Source organism: Oryzias melastigma, linkage group LG21 (genome assembly GCF_002922805.2).
Source record: "Oryzias melastigma strain HK-1 linkage group LG21, ASM292280v2, whole genome shotgun sequence".
Taxonomy (NCBI): Eukaryota; Metazoa; Chordata; class Actinopteri; order Beloniformes; family Adrianichthyidae; genus Oryzias; species Oryzias melastigma.
The window spans coordinates 24,855,790-24,876,323 of NC_050532.1; the positions used below are offsets into that span (position 1 = coordinate 24,855,790).

Consider the following 20,534-nt stretch of genomic DNA (forward strand, 5'->3'; position numbering starts at 1 on the left):
GCGCAAGGCAGCTGTGGATGTTTTGGAAAGCTCGCCGCTGCTGACATGTCGGTGTGACGCCGCTGGAAACCCGAGAAGCGGCGTCCAAAAAAAAGAAAACGTCCCGGGCCTTTTAGCAATCACCGTCACCGTGGTAACGCTTGAGCACGTTCACTGACTGCATACGAGAGAGGGGAGTGTCTACCGGCGTACCGTGGGGTCAGGCTGCAATTCCCGGCCCCCTTTTGGCCTTTCAGGCTCTGTAGCTCCGCCTCCTCATGCCGCTGACTTCCTGCCGGCAGCTGGATCCAGATTAGGAGATTTGTCGGAGGGCTTGGACGGGAATCTGCGGCTTTAGCAGCAGACGGACTTCATGTGGCAACACTTCGACTACTGCAGGAGAAGCTCGGTGGCTCTGGAGGACCTCCTCCTCCAGGAACGCCATCAGAACCAGTCCAGAGAACCTCTCAGACCCGACCCCTCCCCGTCAGAGGCTGAACCCGCGGGCTGGAGGAGGAACCTGCAGGCCGAGCGCCCGCCGCCCTTCCTGCACATCTGCGTGAGAACAGCGATCTCTGCTCAGGATCTACTGGAACTAAATAATTCTAAATCAAGATAGTATTCCCCCATGCATTGCTGGCGTGCTCGCACCGCCTCTGAGCGGCTGGCGGGCCTCCAGCCCGTGACAGCATTTCCTTTTCTCCTGAGTTTTCGTGCCTCAGCTCTGGACCGCTTCCTCCGGCTTTGAAGTCGACACGGCGTGCAGAGCCGCTCCGTTCACATGTTTGTTTTTTCTGGCTGACTTTCAGTTTCATTTTTTTTTCTGTTATTGTTCTGTATTTTTGTCTGACATGTAAACATGCCTGAAAAACACACCACTTCACCCTGAGGTCTGCTGTCCAAAGCCTTCTGTCTGTGTGTTCTCTGTCCTCTGAAACAGGAAGCTGTAGAAACGGGGCCCCCGGCGTTGAGCTACACCCCCGCAACCAAGGCAGAGTGTGGAGATTCTGTAGTAAACAGACATCCATCTAACGTCTCTGGTTTCACGGGTTTGACTGCAGCTTTTGCACCCATTTTCTCTGCTTAGCAGAACATGGAGAGGAACCACAAAATATTCATTTATTCACATCCCCTTGGAGATTCAATCATTGACTCTATATAGAGAACTGGACTGTGTGGCCCCTCCCTCTCACACACAGGAAGTGCCTGTTCGTTCCAAGAAGCCTAAATCCCAAAGACTTCTATTGAGAAATAACCAAGTGTTGGTCAGAATAAACATTCTTGTTTTAATACATTTTTTTGATTATCCTCACTTTTTATTGGGTCAAATCAGATAATTTTAAAGCAGGCCAATTTTATACAAGTTTTAAATAAATAAACGTTAAAAGAAAAAACACTCAAATTCTTTACTTTTACTTAGTTTTATATGAAAAATTAGCCTTATAAAAATCCCCAAAATATTTTGATGTACATGAAATATTTCCTGGTGGTGTTAAATGCTGTGTTCCAACAAGAAAGCCATAGATCATCATCTCATTATACAGTAATTGATTTCTCAGCCTCCATAATCGTAGTGTTGCTTCACAACATAACATTGAGCCTTTAATAACAATAATATAAAATAATCCGCCCCCTCTGGGCCTTGACTTTGACGCCTGTTTTAAAAGCAAATTAGCTGTTGAGCTTGTCAATCAATCTCTTCTGTGCCGTGTTTTATGGAGACGCGGGACATGCAGCTCACCAACTTTACATAAAGCTTTATCGTGATCAGATCTTTTTCATTCTATTACTGAACTTATTTGATCTGGTTTGAACTGTAAGAGTTTCAAACAAGACAGAAAAGTGTGAAAATGTGTAGTGTAGAGTCCGTCCCCTCTGTCACTAGGTAGAAATCATGTCCCGATAGCCAATGAGCTGAAAGCCCCGCCCCCACGTAAAAACGGGGTCAGCTCAGCTACAAAATGAAATTAAGAATTATGAGTATTAAGGCTAGTTTAAAACAAACATTTTTTTTTTAGTTACGACTTTAAATTTTGTAAATGTACGAGAAAAATGTCGTAATTATTTTTTTTTGTTGACCTAATACTACGATGTAGAAAGAAAAGAGGGAGAAACAATTACAAAGTTGAAAATGTAGATAACCATAATTTTGTTATTTGGTAACAGTTATTTTTATTCAAGTTTCATTTTTACTCATTTTCCTTCAAATTTTTTGTAATTCTGTCCAATTTACACTCTGTTTTTTTTTATTGGTCCCAATTTGACTTTTTTTTTTTTCATTACATTTTTTTCTTTTTTTGCAAGTTATTTAAGTTATAAACCAATCAGATGCCTCAGTAAGTGGGTGGAGCCTGCTGGCTCCCATGTTCATCAATCAAAATAGTTGAAAAACGGATTTTGTGTAGCCCACTATTAAGTGGTAGGGGGTGTGGCCTTCAAACAAGCTCGCTCCTGATTGTTTATAAGTGGTTACCATAGAAACGTACACTCAAAGCGACTCGGACCAATCACTGCTCACTGGCAATTTCTGGTACCAACATGGCTGCAACTGTATCGCTTACAAATGGGGACTGATTTGACTTAGTACTTCCTGTTTGGAACTGTAGGGGGAGGAGTCACTCAGTTCTCTTAATTCGGACCAGAGGGGGCGGATCTTAAACTGAATGACTGTTCTAGTGGAGTCCAGTGGAACTCTGTTTGATTTTTTTTTTTTTTATCCTTTTGATGTTTTGTTTTTGTATTTGTGACAAAAAAATTTTATCTCTTTTTAAATTTCCTGCTAAATCTAGAATTAAAACAGAAATTTCCTTCATGTTTGTGACCATTAAAGTCATATCTGTTTGGCATTGAGACACGAAACTCTGTGAACCCTGCGGGGACTCCAGTCGTGTGTCGTCCCATTGGTCCCTGACAGGCCCCGCCCCCTGCGGCTGCAGCTCCTTTGATGCTGATGGGAACGTGGGTCCGTCTCTGGCGTTCTGCAGGACCCCTCTGACCCCCGCTCCGACTGTTATTGCACCTCTGCACGCAGCAGCGCTGCAGCCGAGGAGGCAGAGCGCCAGGGTGGAATGAAAACAAACGGAGCCGCAGAGAGGCCCGTTTACGCACGCGAGCGGAGGGGGCGGAGCCTGGCCGCGCTGCGGCGGTGGATCGATGCCGCTTGGCTCGCTCTGCGTTTATTTCCTTTCCTCCTGGCGGTGTTCCCGTGAGCGGGCGGCGCTGAGGAGGTGTGATTCGTGCTGAAGCCGTGGGAGTGCTCCCGCCTGCGCTGGGGCCCCCCTCGCCTCCTTAGAGGAGTTGCGTGACAGGCCTGCCTGGACGGAGGCGCTGGGAGAGGCCGCATCCGGGGATTTTCCTGTAGTGGTCATCCAGATAAGAGACGCGCTCCTGCTGGCTGCTGCCCACAGACGTCCCTGGAGAGCAGCTGCAAGAGGCTGCGCTCCTGCGCATGCGCAGACGGACAGAGCAGTTGTATGGCTCTGGTGGAGAGGCAGCATTTTAAGTCTAACTTTAGATTCCTCTGTAGGTTTTTCATAACCATCATTTGTGATCAATCATCCAGAGTGACGTGAATTCACAGCTTTACCTTCATTTATTCATTTTAGCAGCGAAAGTTAAAAATAAATTCAGTTTTTATCACTGAGGTTAATGCATCTGTTGGAATAAAAATAAAAACAAATCGTAAAAACACAAAATTGATCACACATCCTGTTAATTTGAGAAAAAAAAAGTGTCAGGTGATGGTGGCTCCACCTACAGGAAAGCCGCCACATTGCGCCAACGCTTATCCCGTTAACACAAGAGTTTTAGGTTTATCGTAACTCTTTAACTGTTTACGTAATTAACCTAAATTCAACGGTTTCTGAAAACAGAGAAAAACTGCTTCATGCTGATCTGCAACACTGTCTAACACTAAACCAGCAGATTCTGACGCTCTTCGTTGCGCTGGAATCCGCTGGATTTATGTTAATTGTATAAACAGTTGAATACTTAATGAAGTTCAGAGTGTCTTATTTTGCTTTTGCTGTTGACAGTTTTAGGTGTTAAAAGTTTAAAACATCCCTTTGTGATTTTTGACATTTTAGAATATAAAACTTTCGAAAATCGCTTTTTATTTTTTTATTTTTTTTATCACAATCTTTATAAATATAGTAGCAGGTAGTAAAAATATGATTCAGGAAGAATGTACATTTTGCTCTGTAATGCAGAATAAAGTTGGATTTTAATTTTATGAACTTGGGGCGGCTGTGGTGCAGCGGTCGACTCCTGATTAGAAGATTGCGGGTTTGATTCCCGCCTTGCCCGTACCTGTGTCGAAGTGTCCTTGGGCAAGACGCTGAACCCCACATTGTCTCTGGAGGAAAGTTGGCGCCAGTGTTGAGCAGCAGAGCCACCATCATGTGAATGTATGTGACTGTAAAGCGCTTTGGGGCTTCAAGGAAGGTAGAAAGACGCTGTACAAGTACACCATTTACCGTTTACCCAACAAAAGCTGAATGTGTTGCTGTCGCAGGAAGTAAATAAATTGTTAAAATAAAATGTCTGTGAAGCTTCCTGTTTTCAAAGTAAAACTATTGAGTGTTTTTTTTTTTTTTTTTTTTTGTAGTTGAAAAAAAAACTAGACTGAAGTTTCGTTTTCTGACATAAGTTCTGAAATAACACATTTGCTTTCGAACCAGAGCATTAGCTTCATTCTTTTGATTCTGGAAACTCTTTAACTGATGACACAATCAACAGAATTCCAGCAGATTCTGCAGCAAAGAGAAGCAGCTTTTCATACAGGTGTTGTGCCAAGATATGTTCCCCCTGCCAGAATGTGTGTCCCCGCTCTCAGACATCGATGATTTGATTTGTTATAATCATATTTTGTCCCAAAAAGCATACGAAGAAGGTGAATGAGTACACTATACTTTATTTTTTTACTTTAGTGTTATATTCTTTGTAATACGACAGCTTTTTCTGTTAAAAAAAGAAAGAAAAGCGATCTTTGTTTGAGTAATATAGGATAAGAAACATGATTTATGAAAGTGACTTTGTTATGGAAGCATAACTATAGACAAAATATGAAATATTTGTCATTTCTATCACAAATAATTGGGGAGCACAGATTCTGGCCTCTTTCTTTTTACGTAGAATATGTTGTTAAAAAAAAAAAAAAAAAAAAAAAATTCAAACCCACAAAAGCCCTTGAATAAAGTCTGTCGTTATCATCCACCTTCTTCTTACGCTTTTAGGGGCAAAATATGATTATAACAAAACAAATCAATGATCTCTGAGACCGGGGACACACATTCTGGCAGGGGGAACGTACCACAGCACAACACTGGCGTTCCACCAAAATGCAAGGCCTTAGAACCAGCGGTCAACCAATACAAACATCGGCACTGATCAGTATCAGGCTTAACAAACACTGTAAAATTGCACCTTTAAGGAATATTTATTTGCTTTTTTATGTTTTTGAAATAAGCAGTTAATGTCTGAGACTTTTTGTAGTTTGTATTATTTTAAAATTTAATGCCAATAGGTTCTCTTTAATGATTATCTGCCTAAATTACAGCCGCCTAGACTTAAAGAATATTGGTATTGGCCTTGAAAAATCATTTTGGTCGATCCCTACTTAAACTTTTAGAATGTAAAAATTGTAGAAAACATTTTCAGGATTTGTAGTTAAATGATCCAAAATAACATTTAAGGTTTGTTTACTGCTGAAATTAACCAGAAGGTCAAATCAATCAATTAAAATGTCTTTCTTTTTAAATCTTTGTGTTTTCATCAGTTGTGTTCATTCTGATCTCCTGTTCTAAAGGTATATATTAAATAATGAGAACTGTGGATTGATCTGTGAATTGTTTTTGTAAATCAAGTGTGATCTCATCCCAACTATGAATCCACAGCTCTAGAATTCAGACAAAAGTTGCTTTGACTCTTCCTGAAACGACGTCTCAGCAGACCGATCGCGTCTCGCTGCAGCTGAAAGTGAAAGATCTCTGAATGAGGCTGCAGGGCAAAAAGCTGGAAGAGTCTTGACCTGTGAAATGTCTTCATTTCCAGGAGAAGCTGAATCCACAGCAAACAATGAGCGTACAGTTCTCTCCGCGCTGACGGGTTTCAGGTGAACGGCTCTGCTGCCAGCTTTCCATAACTCCTACCTTGAAACGGTTGTCTGAGCGCCGTTCTCTGGCAGCTGTGACCGCGGCCTCTGCCAGCTCCAGAGTGGAGTCGGCTCGCCGTTCTTTCCGTGGATGTCTGAACCGCCTCTCTGTTCTGGCTTTGTGTCTGCAGCCACCATGAAGGGCAGAAACGGCGGGCGCCTGGCGCTCGGAGTCAACGGGCAGAACGGGGGCAGTCTGGACATCAGCGGCTTGTCTGAGCGGGAGCTGCTGCTGCAGGTAACGAACTCAAGTATAAGTGAAGCTGGAGCTTCCTCACAAGCACAGACGCTCATGATTTGATTTAGAATTTGATTCTAAAGGAAGTTTTATTTTGAAAAACTGCTGGATTCTCCCAACCAGCAGTTTGGGGGCCCAGGCAACAATACCACGGGGACCTCTGCAGCGATTAGATTTAAAATTACCTTTAGGGTCAAACGTCAATTAACTTTGTGACTGGTCCACTTTTAGACGTATTAAAGGGTTTTGTAATATTGTGGCTGTCAGCTTGGTTTTTACTGCAGGGGAATCGAACCGCATGTCCTCCTGTGGAGGAGTGGCTAGCATCTAGCTTGTTTTTGTTTATATTCACCGTGCCAAAATTAGTCCTTTAGATAAATAAACAAAAAAAACTTGATAATTATAGTGTTTTCCTTCTGGAACCACAAGGAGGAACAAAAAGTGATCCATATTATTAACACTTTGTGTTAGCTTAACCCTTTAACACATGAGGCGTCACCGGTTAAACATGAAATCATTAACATTCTGTCATTTTTAATTCCAGCAGATTTTGAAGGAGAAAAGCAGCTCAAATTATGCTGATCGTGTTAACGATTAAAAAATTACAGGACAACAAAGAAAAGGTTAAGGAGGCTGTAGATCAGGGGTGTCGAACTTGATCGCACTGAGGGCTGAAATCCAAAACACTCGTTAGGTCGTGGGCCGAACAGGATAAACATTTATTGAACACTCTAAAACTACATTTTAAAACCGTTACACAATTATGAACTAGATTATATAATATTAGCCCCGATAATGCTAGTTTGAATTCGGTACGCTGAATTTGGCCGCTGAAAATGATAGCTGAAATCACTGACACTAATAGCTGAAAACGCTGAAGCTAATAGCCAGCTAAACTATTAGCTGAATGTCAAATTAACTTAAAAACATATAAAAAAAACTTGGGTTAGACAAAAACAGCTAGCATGTAGCTGAAATATTAGCTAAACTCCAACATAGCCTAAAAAAAATCTTAGTAAATGCCAAAATAATCCAAAAAGCTAACAAAATGCCATTTTTTTTTTATTTTAAAACCGTAACTTTTTAACATTATGAATAATAAAATTGCAGGAATATTATTCCAGAATAAATCAACAGAAACCTTAAATAACTTTCAATATTTTACTCTTTTTAAAAACATATTTTGTCAAAATTATACAAGTTAATAACAATGAAATGATCTGGAGGGCCGGATCCGGCCCCCGGGCCTAGACTTTGACACGTGCTGTAGATCAAAGTCAGTCGCCTTGTGGAAACGCTTCTCATCCCAGAGACCGTTCTTCCTCCTGTTTTTGGTGGAATAGAATAGTTTGGTGTCACGTCTGTGATTTGTTTGTTTCCCCGGAACAATGTTCTCGTTCACACATGTTCACACTTGTTAAAGTGCTGCAGCACTTCAGTGGGGGGGACGTTCAGCTGAGTGTGTGTTTGTGCCGACTGCAGAGCCTGGACGGCTTCGTGATGGTGGTCACCTCGGAGGGGCTGGTGTTCTACGTCTCCCCCACCGTCAAGGACTTCCTGGGCTTCCATCAGGTGAGGCTGCAGACTCCTCCCCCCCGAGCGTGTCTGCTCTTGCAGCTGCTAGCTTAAACCGCGTGCTTTGCTTTCCGTCTGCAGTCAGACGTGGTCCACCAGAGCGTGTTCGAGCTCATCCACACCGATGACCGCGCCACCTTCCGAGAGCAGCTTCACTTCGCTCTGAACCCCCCCACCGCCGACGAGCAGGGTGAGCGACACACGGGGTGCAAAGAGGTTTTAGGCCAGAACCACGTCCAGAAAACGACTCCTGATCCGCTTCACTTTCTCTTCTTGTTTTACGAGTTGGAATGATGTTTCCTCATACATGTGCAGTCTTTCGTCACTTCAACAGTTTCAAAATCAGCCCCCCATGACTTCTATGAAGAAATATGTCTTCCTCTATAATATATTGTTTTAAATTGTGGCAGAAAACTTTGTTTCAGTTGATCAAAAAGCTGCTGAAAAACAACTGATACGACTAGAGAAAAATTAACTGAAAACTTCATGAAATGTTCATGTTAACAAAATAAGTAAAGAAAAAAAAATAAATTTAAAATCTGCAGCTGGTGTATTTTTAATCCCAAGATATGAATATGAAACTAAAGTGAAATAGAGGTGAAAATAACATAGAAGTTGTGAACTTGATGCTAACTGGTAACAACTCATCGACTGATACAGAAAAATATTTGTTTTTTATGCTAAAATATAAACTTAACGATTTATTTTCTCGAATTCTGAGTATAAATGGTATAAATTAAATTGTTAATTAACTGTCAATAATTAAATGTCAACAAAAAGTTAGCATAGTGCAACTCATATGGATGGTAATATAATGAAAATGCAAAAATGTGCCTAGCTTTGTCGCTATTTATAAAATATTTGTGTTAGTTATAATGTATAAGATAAACAATAACAAAAGATGGATATTTTCCTGTTGGAGTTCATTTTTTTGCTTAAAAAATTAGCTTAAGAAAGTCAATGAAGTTATTAGTGCTAAAAAGCGAGAAATATTAGCTTGACAACAGTTTAATCTTTTATGTTTAAAACTTTTACACTTATTGATATCTTTTCTAATTATATGCAAACATGCTGAATATGAAATTGGCTTAAAAAGGGGACAGTTTTAAAAAATGAAGCATATTAGTTTGATGCTGTTAACAATGTTCTACAAAGTTATACTATTTGTTTAACAAACTGTTTAGGTTTAAATCAAATTTTATAATACGTATTTCATGTTAATTTATTCACATAAATGCTATATTTCAAATTAGCTCTAGTAAAATTGAGCTTAGTTTTTTTTTTACTTTTAAAATAAAAGCTATTAGATTGATTCTAAGAAGTTTTATGCTAAAAACTAAAATATGGGCATTAAGCTAATGTTTACAAAATTTCATGTAAAAACAATAAACACAAAATTATCACCAAAATGTTTTTTTTTAAATAGTTTCAAACAGCTGATTAATATTGAAACAAGTGAACTTAATGCTAAGAATTAATAGCAATTTCCTTTTTAAAAAGTTCACATTTCAATGCTAAAATGCTACATTTCTAAAACAAAAATTAGCAGAGCTATGGGACTAAATAAATTGCCTGATGCTAAATATTACAAAAAAAATAAATTTTAATATTATTATTAAAACAAAAAAAAATTCCTCAGCAAAATACCTGGGAGTATTACCGACAAATAAACTGTATTTAACAACAAACTTTAATTCAAAAATAAACTCCATTTATCACAGGTTTACACCTTTACATTGAGTATTAAAAATCTAATATTGACAATAATGATAAAAACTATTATCAAGACTCAAAGACTTTACTTAGATGAACTACTAAGAAAGCAGTAATTTCATTAAAAATTGTAAATAATCAAAACAAATTTAGCTTTGAACTTGTTACTAAAACACGTTTGACAATTTATTAATTCAATTGTATATAAATATTCAATAATAGAAAAAAAACTCATCCAAAGCAGGATACTTTAAGAAATTAAATTTACAGATGATGAAAATCCAGGAAAAGTTAAAAAAAAAAAAAAAGTTAATAATTGCTGTTTTTAGTCGTACATTTAAAATAAAATTACATTTTGTGAGAAAGCTGTTTGCATGAGCTGCTCCTTCTTGTGTCAAAACTAGGAACTGCAACCAAATGAGGCTGAAATGATGAGTTCAGTCAATCAATCAATCATACAGCAACCAAATTACAGAGCATAAAATCGCTAAACAACATACAATAATAATGAAAAAACAAATAATTACAGTCAAATCCATTAAATAAAAGCAGTGTGGAGGCGGAGTTTTGAGACTTTGGATGAATTTCAGTTCAGAAAGTCGATAGTTTGGTTCATTTTTGCTCATGTCTTAACCAGAAGAAGTCAGCTGTTCCTCTCTGCTTCTCAGTATCACAGGGTCACAGCACCACCGTCATGTACAATCCCGAGCAGCTTCCTCCAGAGAACTCCTCTTTCCTCGAGAGGAATTTCGTTTGCCGCTTCCGCTGCCTCCTGGACAACTCCTCCGGCTTCCTGGTGAGTCCGAATCCAGAAAAGGAGAAAAAAAACCCCACAAACATGTCAATAACTAGAGTCTTCTCCCTGTTAGGCTCTGAAGTTTCAGGGACGGCTGAAGTATCTCCACGGTCAGAACCTCCAGGTGGAGAACGGCGGTTGTACCCGCCCCCAGCTGGCTCTGTTCGCCATCGCCATGCCCGTCCAGCCTCCGTCCATCGTGGAGATCCGCGCCAAAATGCTCCTCTTTAAGACCAAACACAAGCTGGACTTCACACCCACCGGCGTGGACAGCAGGTGCTCCACACGGCCTCTTCTCCACGCTCCTTCCTCTAGTTAACCTTTCAGAATAAAAGCCTCATGGTAAGAAACACGGCCTTCACTGTTTTTTCCTGTTGTTTTGCAGGGGGAAGATTATTCTGGGATATTCAGAGACTGAGTTGTGCATGAAAGGCTCCGGCTACCAATTCATCCACGCCGCCGATATGATGTACTGCGCCGACAACCACATCCGCAGTACGTAGATCGGGCTTTACATCATAAATTATATTCATGGAATTTGGTGAAAATATGTTTTAAAGTTCAATATGAATGAAAGTTGATTAGTAAACCACATTTTTGGCTTAATATCTAAAGTTAAAACATTTTTTAACCCAAAGCACAGATTTTAATATTTAGTAAAGATGATCACTCTGAGAAAAATTCAAAATACATCAAATAAAATTTAAATTAGATAAAATATAATTGTTTGGAAAAAAAACTTGATATTTCTTAACATACCAAATAAAAAAAAGGCAAAAAAGAAGCTACTGTTCACAAGAAGAGCTAGTGACCAAAACAAAAAGTACATCTGGTGAACAAATTGTTTTAAGAATTAAAATTTTATGTATTACTTATTTTTTTGGCAGAAAATTCAAAAATCATTAGAAAAATGAGAATTAAAGAGTTATATATTAATATAATTGTGTTAGAATCCACTATTTTAAGCTTAAAAAAGTAAAATATTTTGCTACATAGTGAGCTTCTTTCATATCTGAGATCCTCTGTAGATTTCACTGGTATAATGGGTTTCCATGGTTACTTGTGGGCAATGCTCGCCATTTTGGTTGCATCGCTAATGTTAGCATGACGGGCGGTAAGCTAGTGGGAGAGCATGTGAACAGAGAACTCTCAGCAAATGGGGTTTTTATTAAAAAATGACTAAAAACAGCATATTCAGAAGACCACAGAGGAGCTTTTTAAAAGAGGATCAGAGTGGGACTTCCTGTTTCTCTAAGTCTTAATTCAGCACCTCATCCTGCAAGCCTAATATCAAAAATATCAGCAGCATCTCTCTTTCCTTCAGGATTTTTGCATTTTTATTGCTTTGTTTGTCAAATCTCCTCCGAGCGAACGTTTGAAATAAAACCGTTTAAACGTTTCAGAAGCTAAAGCACCAAAAGTCTTTGTAAATCTGACCTCCAACATGATTTATTTCTCGCCGCAGTGATCAAAACCGGCGAGAGCGGACTGACGGTGTTCCGACTCCTCAGCAAGTCCAAAGGCTGGCTGTGGGTGAAGTCCAACGCCAAGCTGACCTACATCGGAGGACGGCCGGAGTTCATCATCGCGTACCAGCGGGCTTTGACGTGAGCGCTCGCCGATTGCCGCCTCCCGGCGCCGGGCGGAGCGCAGACCTCTCAGTTTGCTGTCGGCTCTCTTGCAGGAACGCCGAGGGGGAGGAGTACCTGCGGCAGCGGCGGCTGCAGCTGCCCTTCAGCTGCACCACCGGCGAGGCCATCCTCTACAACACCGGGCCCACCGTGGACGTCATGCAGTTCCAGTTCGACAAGATGTTCGGCGACAGCGCCGCGGAGAAGGACGTGCTGCCCGGGTCCCTGCTGGACAGCTTCCTGCGGCAGGACGAAGGCATCTACGCCCAGAGGGTGGAGCCGCCGCTCAACATCGACCAGGTGTTCATGGACAGCCACCCGCTGCTCAGCATCGCCAGCGACCCGCGGCAGGAGGGCGACGCCCCCGCGGCGGAGACTCTGGAGGTGAAGGAGGAGCAGCGCTCCATCCTCGCCATGGTGGACAGCCTGGAGCGTCTGTCGCAGAACGGCGAGTTCGAGGAGGTTCTGGAGCAGCTGCAGGCGGACGACACGGCGGAGTGGGAACGCGCGCTCAAGAGGTTCAACTTGGAGTCGGACCTGCAGAGACCGCCCGCCGACCTCCTCAGTGAGGACATCTTCGACTACATCGACTCCGTGTTCAAGAAGGGGGAGGAGTTTCTGAGCGGGAACCCTCCCAGCTGCCTGGCGGACTCCTTCCCCGCCTCGGAGCTGTGCGATCCCTCGCCGTTTGCGGCTCAGAGCCCGATCGGAATGTTTTCTATGGCGAACGGCCTCCCGCCCCCCCATCCGGCCCCCCAGGAGCGTCTGCTTCCTGCAGCCGACGGCGGTCTGCCGCCTCTGCAGCAGCTGCAGCTGCAGGACATCTTCACGCTGTCAGACGAGCTGCCGGAGCTCGCCATTCCCGACATCTCCGCGGACATCCCCGCTCTGCAGGAGTGTCAGCTGGCGCCGCCAGGTCGTCCAAACGTGGGTTCGGTTCGAGTCCAGCCGCCGAACGTGACAGGAAACGGGCCGCTTCTCCCACAGGGCGGCGTACTTCCGCCTGTGATTCCCTGCATGAACTTCACCTCTCCAAACGCATCGACCGGTCCGGCGGGCTTTCCGGCGCCGATTCAGAAACGTGCAGCGTTTGGAGTGCTGGGCGACCCGGTCCAGCCGTGGACTCAGAGCCAGACGCTGCCGTACAGTGGCGTAATGCAAAATGGACACGAGAGTGCGCCCCCGTTCCAGAGCACAGAAAGACAAACATTCCCACAGTTCTGGCCAGCGGGGGGGCAGACGGCGCCCCCCCAGAGCTGCATGGTGGAGACGCACTTCTCCTCTGGCCCATCGGGGGGCAACGTCCCGCCTCACGGCGAGTCCTCTGGGCTCGGCGGGAATCCTCTTCCAGGCTTCTGCCGCTTCCGGTGGAGAGGCGGCGAGGTGGCGACCAACCAGGAGGGCGGCGCCATTAACCCGCTGATGGCGCCACCCGGTGCTGAACTCGCACACAACAACAATAAGCACTACCTGAACGGCGTGGGGCAGGCAAAGGTGAGCGGCATATGAGCATCTTCTCGTATTCAAGACTTTGATTCCAGAAGAATCCTCCGTTTGTTAACTTCACCAAAACAAACTGGTTAGCGAGCTAGCTAAGAAGCTAGCCGTGACCCTTAGGTTTTTTCTTTTGCGTCTGGAGTCCGTCCCCCCTCCCCCATGGCTCTTGAAGGAGTGGTTTGTCCTCCCCTCCCCCACGCTGAGTAGCTCGTCCAAAACTTTTTCTTTTCTTCTTCTAAAATACGGGTTTGTGTCGTAAATTATCCTAATATTGTACTTGCGAGTTAAACTATTTGTTGTGTTTTTATGTCGTTGTCACTTTAAATATGACATTATATAATGTTTTTTTACTTGAAAATGCAACTAAATATTTATTTTGAAATCTTTCCTGTTTTTCTGGATTTTACCACAAATTTGATGCATCAGTGGACTGAAATTGAAGTCCTGCGTAAAGCTTGCAATGCAGAGGAACAAACTTTGGCACAAACTTGAATTAGTAAATATATATAAATAATATTTTAAATATAAGTGGAGACGCACTGGTGGAAATGTAGTAGTAGTAGTTTATTTGACAGGGACAATGTGCAAAAACATTAAAGATGCTTTACACCAGATTATAGCTGAAGCTAGTTTCCATCTGTAGTCCCCAAACAAGTATAAATCAATGCAATACAAACTTCAATATAAATGTAAACAATCATTAAATACCCACTCACACATTAAACTTTTCCACAAACAACTGATTACATAATAAAGTATTACAATCAAATCTAACAAAAGCCATATCACTGCTTGCATTCAAAAGGTAAGCAGTCATTCAAGTACTCACTCCTACTTTAAACACATCAATTTTTGACTGGTTACACAATAATACAAAAATAAAAAATAAAAATAATAAAAATAAAAATACAATAAAATTATACAATAAAATCTAACTAAAACGATGTCGCTGTTTAAAAACCAAAGGTGGGTAGTCGTTCAAGTACACACTCTTAATTTGAACATTATAAATCTTGACTGGTTACACACTAAGAATAAATACAATTATACAATAAATCAGCCTCAACCTTCTGCTGTTTTGTATTTTCAACTTTTTTTTTTTCTTTCTGTCCTTAATTTCAAAACTTTTTTTGTTTTGGAGTAGATCCTAACTTGATGTGTTTTTATTTTATGTTGTGGAGCAGATATGATGCCATCATAAGATCCCATTGGCCAATGGGATCAAAGCTCCGCCCCCACAGAAAATTAGGTTAAGTTTGAAATTGAGGACTAAAAGTAAAATACACAACAGCAGCTGTTAATATTAAACTTAATTGTTCTATTTTTTTACAGGTTTCTAATTTTTTTTAAAGTTTTCAGTATTTTTTTTAAGTTTTTCTAAATATTTCCATCAAGTTTAAACTTTTGAGTTTAAACCAGTTTTCTTATTTTTCACTTCCTTTAATCAGATCCAGATTAAATCTCTTCTTTCCGTCTAAAAATCCTCAAACTTTCTCTTTTCCTCCCCGCAGAGTGACGGCCTCTTCGGCGGTCCTGCTCTGGACATCCCCACGTACCTGATGGAGTAGGCGGAGCTTCGCAGGTGGACGTCCTGCATCGTTGGCCTGTATCAGCGCATACTCACACCGCTCTTATTACTGCATATTTTATATCTCTCTGTACCATTTATATATATATTTCTATACATCTACTGTCTGCTCTGCCTGTCCGCTTCATTGCGCACACATTAATGAAGTATGAATTCACAAGTGCATTTACCAAGCAGCAGCCGGAGGCTCGGGTGAAGCAACCAAAGACGTCTTTATAAGGGAAACTACGTCCAAAAATGTAGAAAAAGCTGAACCTCGCAGTAACTTTTGCTTTGTTTGTGGTCTCCGTGGAAACGAGGAGATCCGTGCCTTCAGCCGATTCTCACGACGGACGAATCATCTGTATATTTAAACCCTCAGACTGGTGTTTGACGTTGTGTATTTATCTTTTGTGTTGTGCTGTTCTGCTTTGGCTCTTGAAACCCCCACCTGTGCCGACCGCACCGGCGCACGCCGCAGTATAACTGGATTCCCCCGCACGCCGGCAGCGGACGCAGACTTCTGGAGTCTCTAAACTGTAGCACTTAAGCCGGAGGCGACCTGGAGCGCCGCCCCAGGACAGTTCTCTGCGCATCGCCGCGATCAGGGAGGAAACTTTGTCCTAAAACGAGGTCATACCGACGGCTGCTTTTATTTTTTTTGTTCTTTCACATGGAAGTGCCTTAACATGCAGTACCGCCGTCGGCCACTAGGTGCTGCTAACGTCCACAGTTAGCCTTAAGTTAACACAGAGGTGTCTAAACTTTCGCCCAAATGCCTTATATTAATTTAGCAGGTTTGTGATGCTAAAGGTGGAGATCGCCTGCTAACAGCGTTTTAGGAGAAAAAGTTGAAGCTGAATCAAAGTTTCCGGAGTTTCTGCGAAGGGTTTGATCTGCACCAAAGTGTAGAAATGAAGGGAGGAAATGACATCAGCACTGTATTTTTAAAAAAACAAAACCTGCTACTCAGTGCTGAATTCAGGAGGGAGAAGGGGTGAACTGGTTAAAATTGTTGGGCAACATCGCCCCCTAGTGAGCAACGTCTGGAACTGCCTTTTTATTCCAGGCAGTTTGGTTCACTTTGAAAGTGACATGTGAACGCGAACCAAACCAGACTAAAGCGTGAAGTTTATTAGCATGTACCTCTAAAAAATGTAATTAAAAAAAAATGCTAGCTAAGAATTGAAAATAAATTAATTTAAATGATCTTTAAAAAAAGTGGAAAACTTGGTAAATTATCCAAATTCTAAAAAATGTTCTTATTGTTATGAATTATTTTCTGTTTTCAGTTACACCTTAAATTATTCTTTAATTGAAAAAAAAGTTTTCTTTTTAATTAGCAGAAATAGCTAAACTATGCTAACCTAAATAGGACTAAATAGTCATTAATGCTATATTATTGAGCACTAAAACGACATTTGACAATCAAAGGATTTATGAATTATAAAAGAAATTGACTAAATTAGCAAGTTTGGAAACCTAAAAAGAAAATGTAAAATATTGAAAAATTTTACAAATATTTGATTATCTTTTAACCAAAGAAAGAAGGTTGAAAGAAAGCTGAACGGAAGCTGGAAAAGTGTTTTGAGTGTTTTTGGTTGTGAACAAAACATGGAAAGTTTCTATTTAACCTAAAATAAAATTAAAAAAAATGTTTGGAATAAATTGTGAAACAACCAAACAACTGTTTAGCAGCAGAGCGTTTTAGTAGGTGATGAAGATAACATGGTAAATCAACAAGAGGTCAAATGTTTCTGCAAAAAAGAAAAAAAAAACAACAAAAAATTACATAAAACCTGAAGGTTTTCTCAACAATCCGACAATTTGTTTAAATTTTCACTCAAGTTGTTTTCAGGAGCTTGTATGTTAGTGTCAAAAGTGGGAATGGTCCAACTTGTTTTAAAAGTATGCCAGCTCAGTGTCAGATATAAACAAAATCCTGCTTTTCTCACAGAAATGAACAGAAATGTCACACTACAGCCCAACAGTTCTGCTCGTGTGCTTTGAGTCCTCCCTATTTCCCTGAAACGGTCCTTCAGCACCCTCTGCTGGACGTGTGTGGAATCGCTCTGATCGTGACCTCTCGCTGCTTGTTGGGACTCGACCTTTAGCATTAAGCTTTCAAACCCATCGATGCCAAAAAAAAAAGATTCTTTTTCCAGCTGTAGATGTTAAAAAAAAAACGTATTTTGCTGATCGTTTCTGTCACTTTAGTTCTGCTGAAGTTTTTCAGAATAAAAGGGCAAAAACCAAACCGGCTGATAGTCGTTCCAGTTCAGCGTAAACTGGAACATCCGAGCGCATTGAGTTTCTGCGCCGCAGAAGTGCCTTCCTTCCTTCCTCTTTCCAAACCCTCACACTACAGAATCAGCGTGGACGGTTTCACGAACCCGAGCAGGATCAGCGTTTCCATGGCAGCTTCACCGGATCCCTGCGGCGGTGGCAGCGCAGGAAAATCCCACAGTATTTTTTTTCTTTCCTCGTTTCCTTCGTCGCTGTCAACAAGGATCTGAGTTCAGCAGAAAACCTGGAGCCAAAAAAGTTGATTCAGAGCCACGTTGACGGCTGCCATATTTGTGTTCTTTGTTTAAAAAATAAAAATGAAAAAAATTATTCACTTTGTATTTAGCCAAGTATGTAAACAGTATCTGTACCATTTATTGAAACCATAACCAGCCTTTGTTTACTGTTAAATGCTTTTTCATAAACGTGTGCAATCATTAAACTGCTGCTCGCCTCTTTATTTGACACTTTCTCCACTTTTTCTATCACTTCCTGAACAGAAATGAACATTTTAATGCTTTAAAGTGACTTTTGTCATGTGTATATTTAATATATTTTAGTTTTTCTCTAGGTCTTTTGTATATTTTTCAAAAATATCACAATTTTAAGCTTAAGTTTTTATTACACTTCTGTTGAAGAATATTACTTTGGGTGTGTTACGCGTTTTCTTCATTAATTTTTCACCTTTTCCCAGTAATTGAGCTTAATGGAGACCCTCAGCACACAGTAAGTGCCCTAGAAGTTTATTTTCTTATGCATACTTAACAGTATAGCAAGTAAAGTGGGGCAAAAAGGATTAAATCAGCCACCAACTCTATTAAGTTATCCCACTTAAAAAGATGAGATATAACTGTAGTTTTCATCAAGCCCTATAGATCGTGTACATGTTGTGTAGAATGTATGCCAACTAAATACTTCTTCAGACTGGCATAAATTAGATGCTTTCTTGGTGTTTTTCCTTTTAGATTCTTCTTTCTTTGCTTGTCTTGATGTTTTTTTTTTTTAAAAAAACTTCTTTTTCGTCACAATAATTACATAGACGTTTTGCATGTGGCAATTCTTTATTGACTCTAAAAATCTACAGGAAGTTGTTTCATCCTCAAACGCCTCCTTTTTGGTCCGAGTGAGTAAAAATCTGGACGCTTTGGAGACAGATTTCTCTTAAAAATCAAAATTTTTAGGTCTGTTGAGGGGGTGGAGTGAATATTCATGAAACACTTAAAACTCCTCCAATTAACCCAGATTGAGCCTCACATGTTTGGCACTTTTTTCCAGCCTATTTTCTATATTTACAATAAAAAAATCAAATTCCAAGGAAACGTCGTGTGCTTTAAAATCTGCTTTCAATAATTAAAGTTATATACATACCTGAATTTAAGAATACAGCCTTCCTCACAATGTTAGCTAAAAGTTTTGTTCACATTTTACACAGAATAGTTATAATAATAAAGAATAAAGATTTTATCTGCAAATGAAAGTGAAATCTCATTTCAGCACCATCCAACATTCATTAGACTCCTTCCTTTGCTGACATGAACATTTTTTACCATGTAATGTGGGAGGTTTTGTGGAATCAGATCAGTAACTGCATTTAACCTCATACTCGAACACAAATGAACGTTTTAGGGGTGTCCAAACTTCAATCAGATCAATCAACTGCCAATTAAAAAAAAATGTTCTTAAAGTTTTTAGATCAGGTTATAAATTATGTGGTTAAAAAGTGCAAAATGTTCCCCTACTGCTAAACTAGCTTAAAACGGCTATAGGCTAAAGATGAGTGATGCTAAACCTGCTTTTGTAAAAATAAACTTACACAATATAAATAAAGCAGAAACACTAGTTTAAAAAAAATCTAAATTACAAAAATAGCTTCATAAAGCTAAATATTTATCAAACTACATGATGGAAGTTAGAGAAATCTGACTAAAATCACACTAGCTTAAAAACGGCTAGGCTAAAGATGAGTGATGCTAAACCTACTTTTGTAAAAATAAAGTTAATAAATAAAGCAAAACTGTAGGACTGTTTAAAAAAAAATTCTAAATGACAAAAATAGCCTCACTAAAGCTAAATATCAAATATCAGAGCCTAGCTAAGGGGAAACTAGCTTAGTGCTAAACTGTGATGCAGTTGCTAAATTAGTAAAAGACAGAATGATGGCCAAAACAAGCTAACCATGCTAAATAATGAAGAAAAGTGAAGAAAAAATGTTAAAACTGAAAGAGCATGAATATTAAATGCTAACAAAAGATTTGATTTGTTAAAATAAGAGTTTTAAGCTAACTCTGTAGCATCTTCAACCCTGTTAGCCTAAATATAAAAACGCAAAAAATGAATATCTGTTAAATGTAATAAATCACAGTTAAAACATTAAACAATGGAACAAATAAAATTAGCTACAAAAAGTGGAGATATATTCTAAATTTAAAATTAGCCTAAAAAGTATTCTGAAATTTTGATAAATTCTAATAAAAATAGTATTAATACAATTAAAAAAAAAGGACAATAGTAAACTGATAAGTTTTATATAAATGCTACAACAAAAACCTTTAATTGTGCTAAATGATCATAAAAATCAAAACTGCTTAACTAGCAGAAGAGGGGAAAATATTGCTGTAAAGAAACTTGAAAAAGCCAAATTCTGAATAAATTTAACGTTACAATAAAATTAAACATGTTTCAAAAAAGGACAAAATAATTTAAATGAATCTGAACTTCTCCAAAACTTTTTAGATTGTTGAATTATTGCAATAGAAACTTAGATTTAAAAAAAATAATAATAATTTAATAATGTTGCATTTGAGATCGAGAAACAAATTAATATAAAAATGATTCCTTAAAGCTGAGTTTGGACACCCCTAACCATAAACATGTTCTACTGACGGAGGTGGGATATCATCACCGTTTGGTTCCTCAAAAACACCAATTTAACATTTCCTAGAAACCATCTGTATGTAAGGATATTTGGAACATAAAAACATTTGCTTCACGTTTTCCCTGTAACCTGGAAATAAAGTTATTTATTCTTTTCGGGTGTAAAACAGTGAAATGCAGAAACATGAGACGAGAAAATAACAACTGACATTTAAATACTGCCCCCC

The 20,534-nt window shown here is 39.9% G+C and overlaps 1 protein-coding gene across 1 annotated transcript in view; it reads left to right on the top strand.

The window, feature by feature from the left end:
• The window catches only part of LOC112155035 (aryl hydrocarbon receptor), a 33,058-nt gene extending 15,183 nt beyond the window's left edge, over positions 1-17,875 (top strand). The window contains exons 3-11 of the mRNA XM_024286404.1: positions 6,262-6,368; positions 7,851-7,940; positions 8,025-8,133; positions 10,325-10,452; positions 10,526-10,728; positions 10,838-10,947; positions 11,918-12,059; positions 12,137-13,577; positions 15,092-17,875. Of these exons, the coding sequence (XP_024142172.1) occupies positions 6,262-6,368; positions 7,851-7,940; positions 8,025-8,133; positions 10,325-10,452; positions 10,526-10,728; positions 10,838-10,947; positions 11,918-12,059; positions 12,137-13,577; positions 15,092-15,148 (2,387 nt within the window). The 3' untranslated portion in view covers positions 15,149-17,875. The remainder of the gene's footprint in view (positions 1-6,261; positions 6,369-7,850; positions 7,941-8,024; positions 8,134-10,324; positions 10,453-10,525; positions 10,729-10,837; positions 10,948-11,917; positions 12,060-12,136; positions 13,578-15,091) is intronic.
• The last annotated feature ends 2,659 nt before the right edge of the window (positions 17,876-20,534 follow it).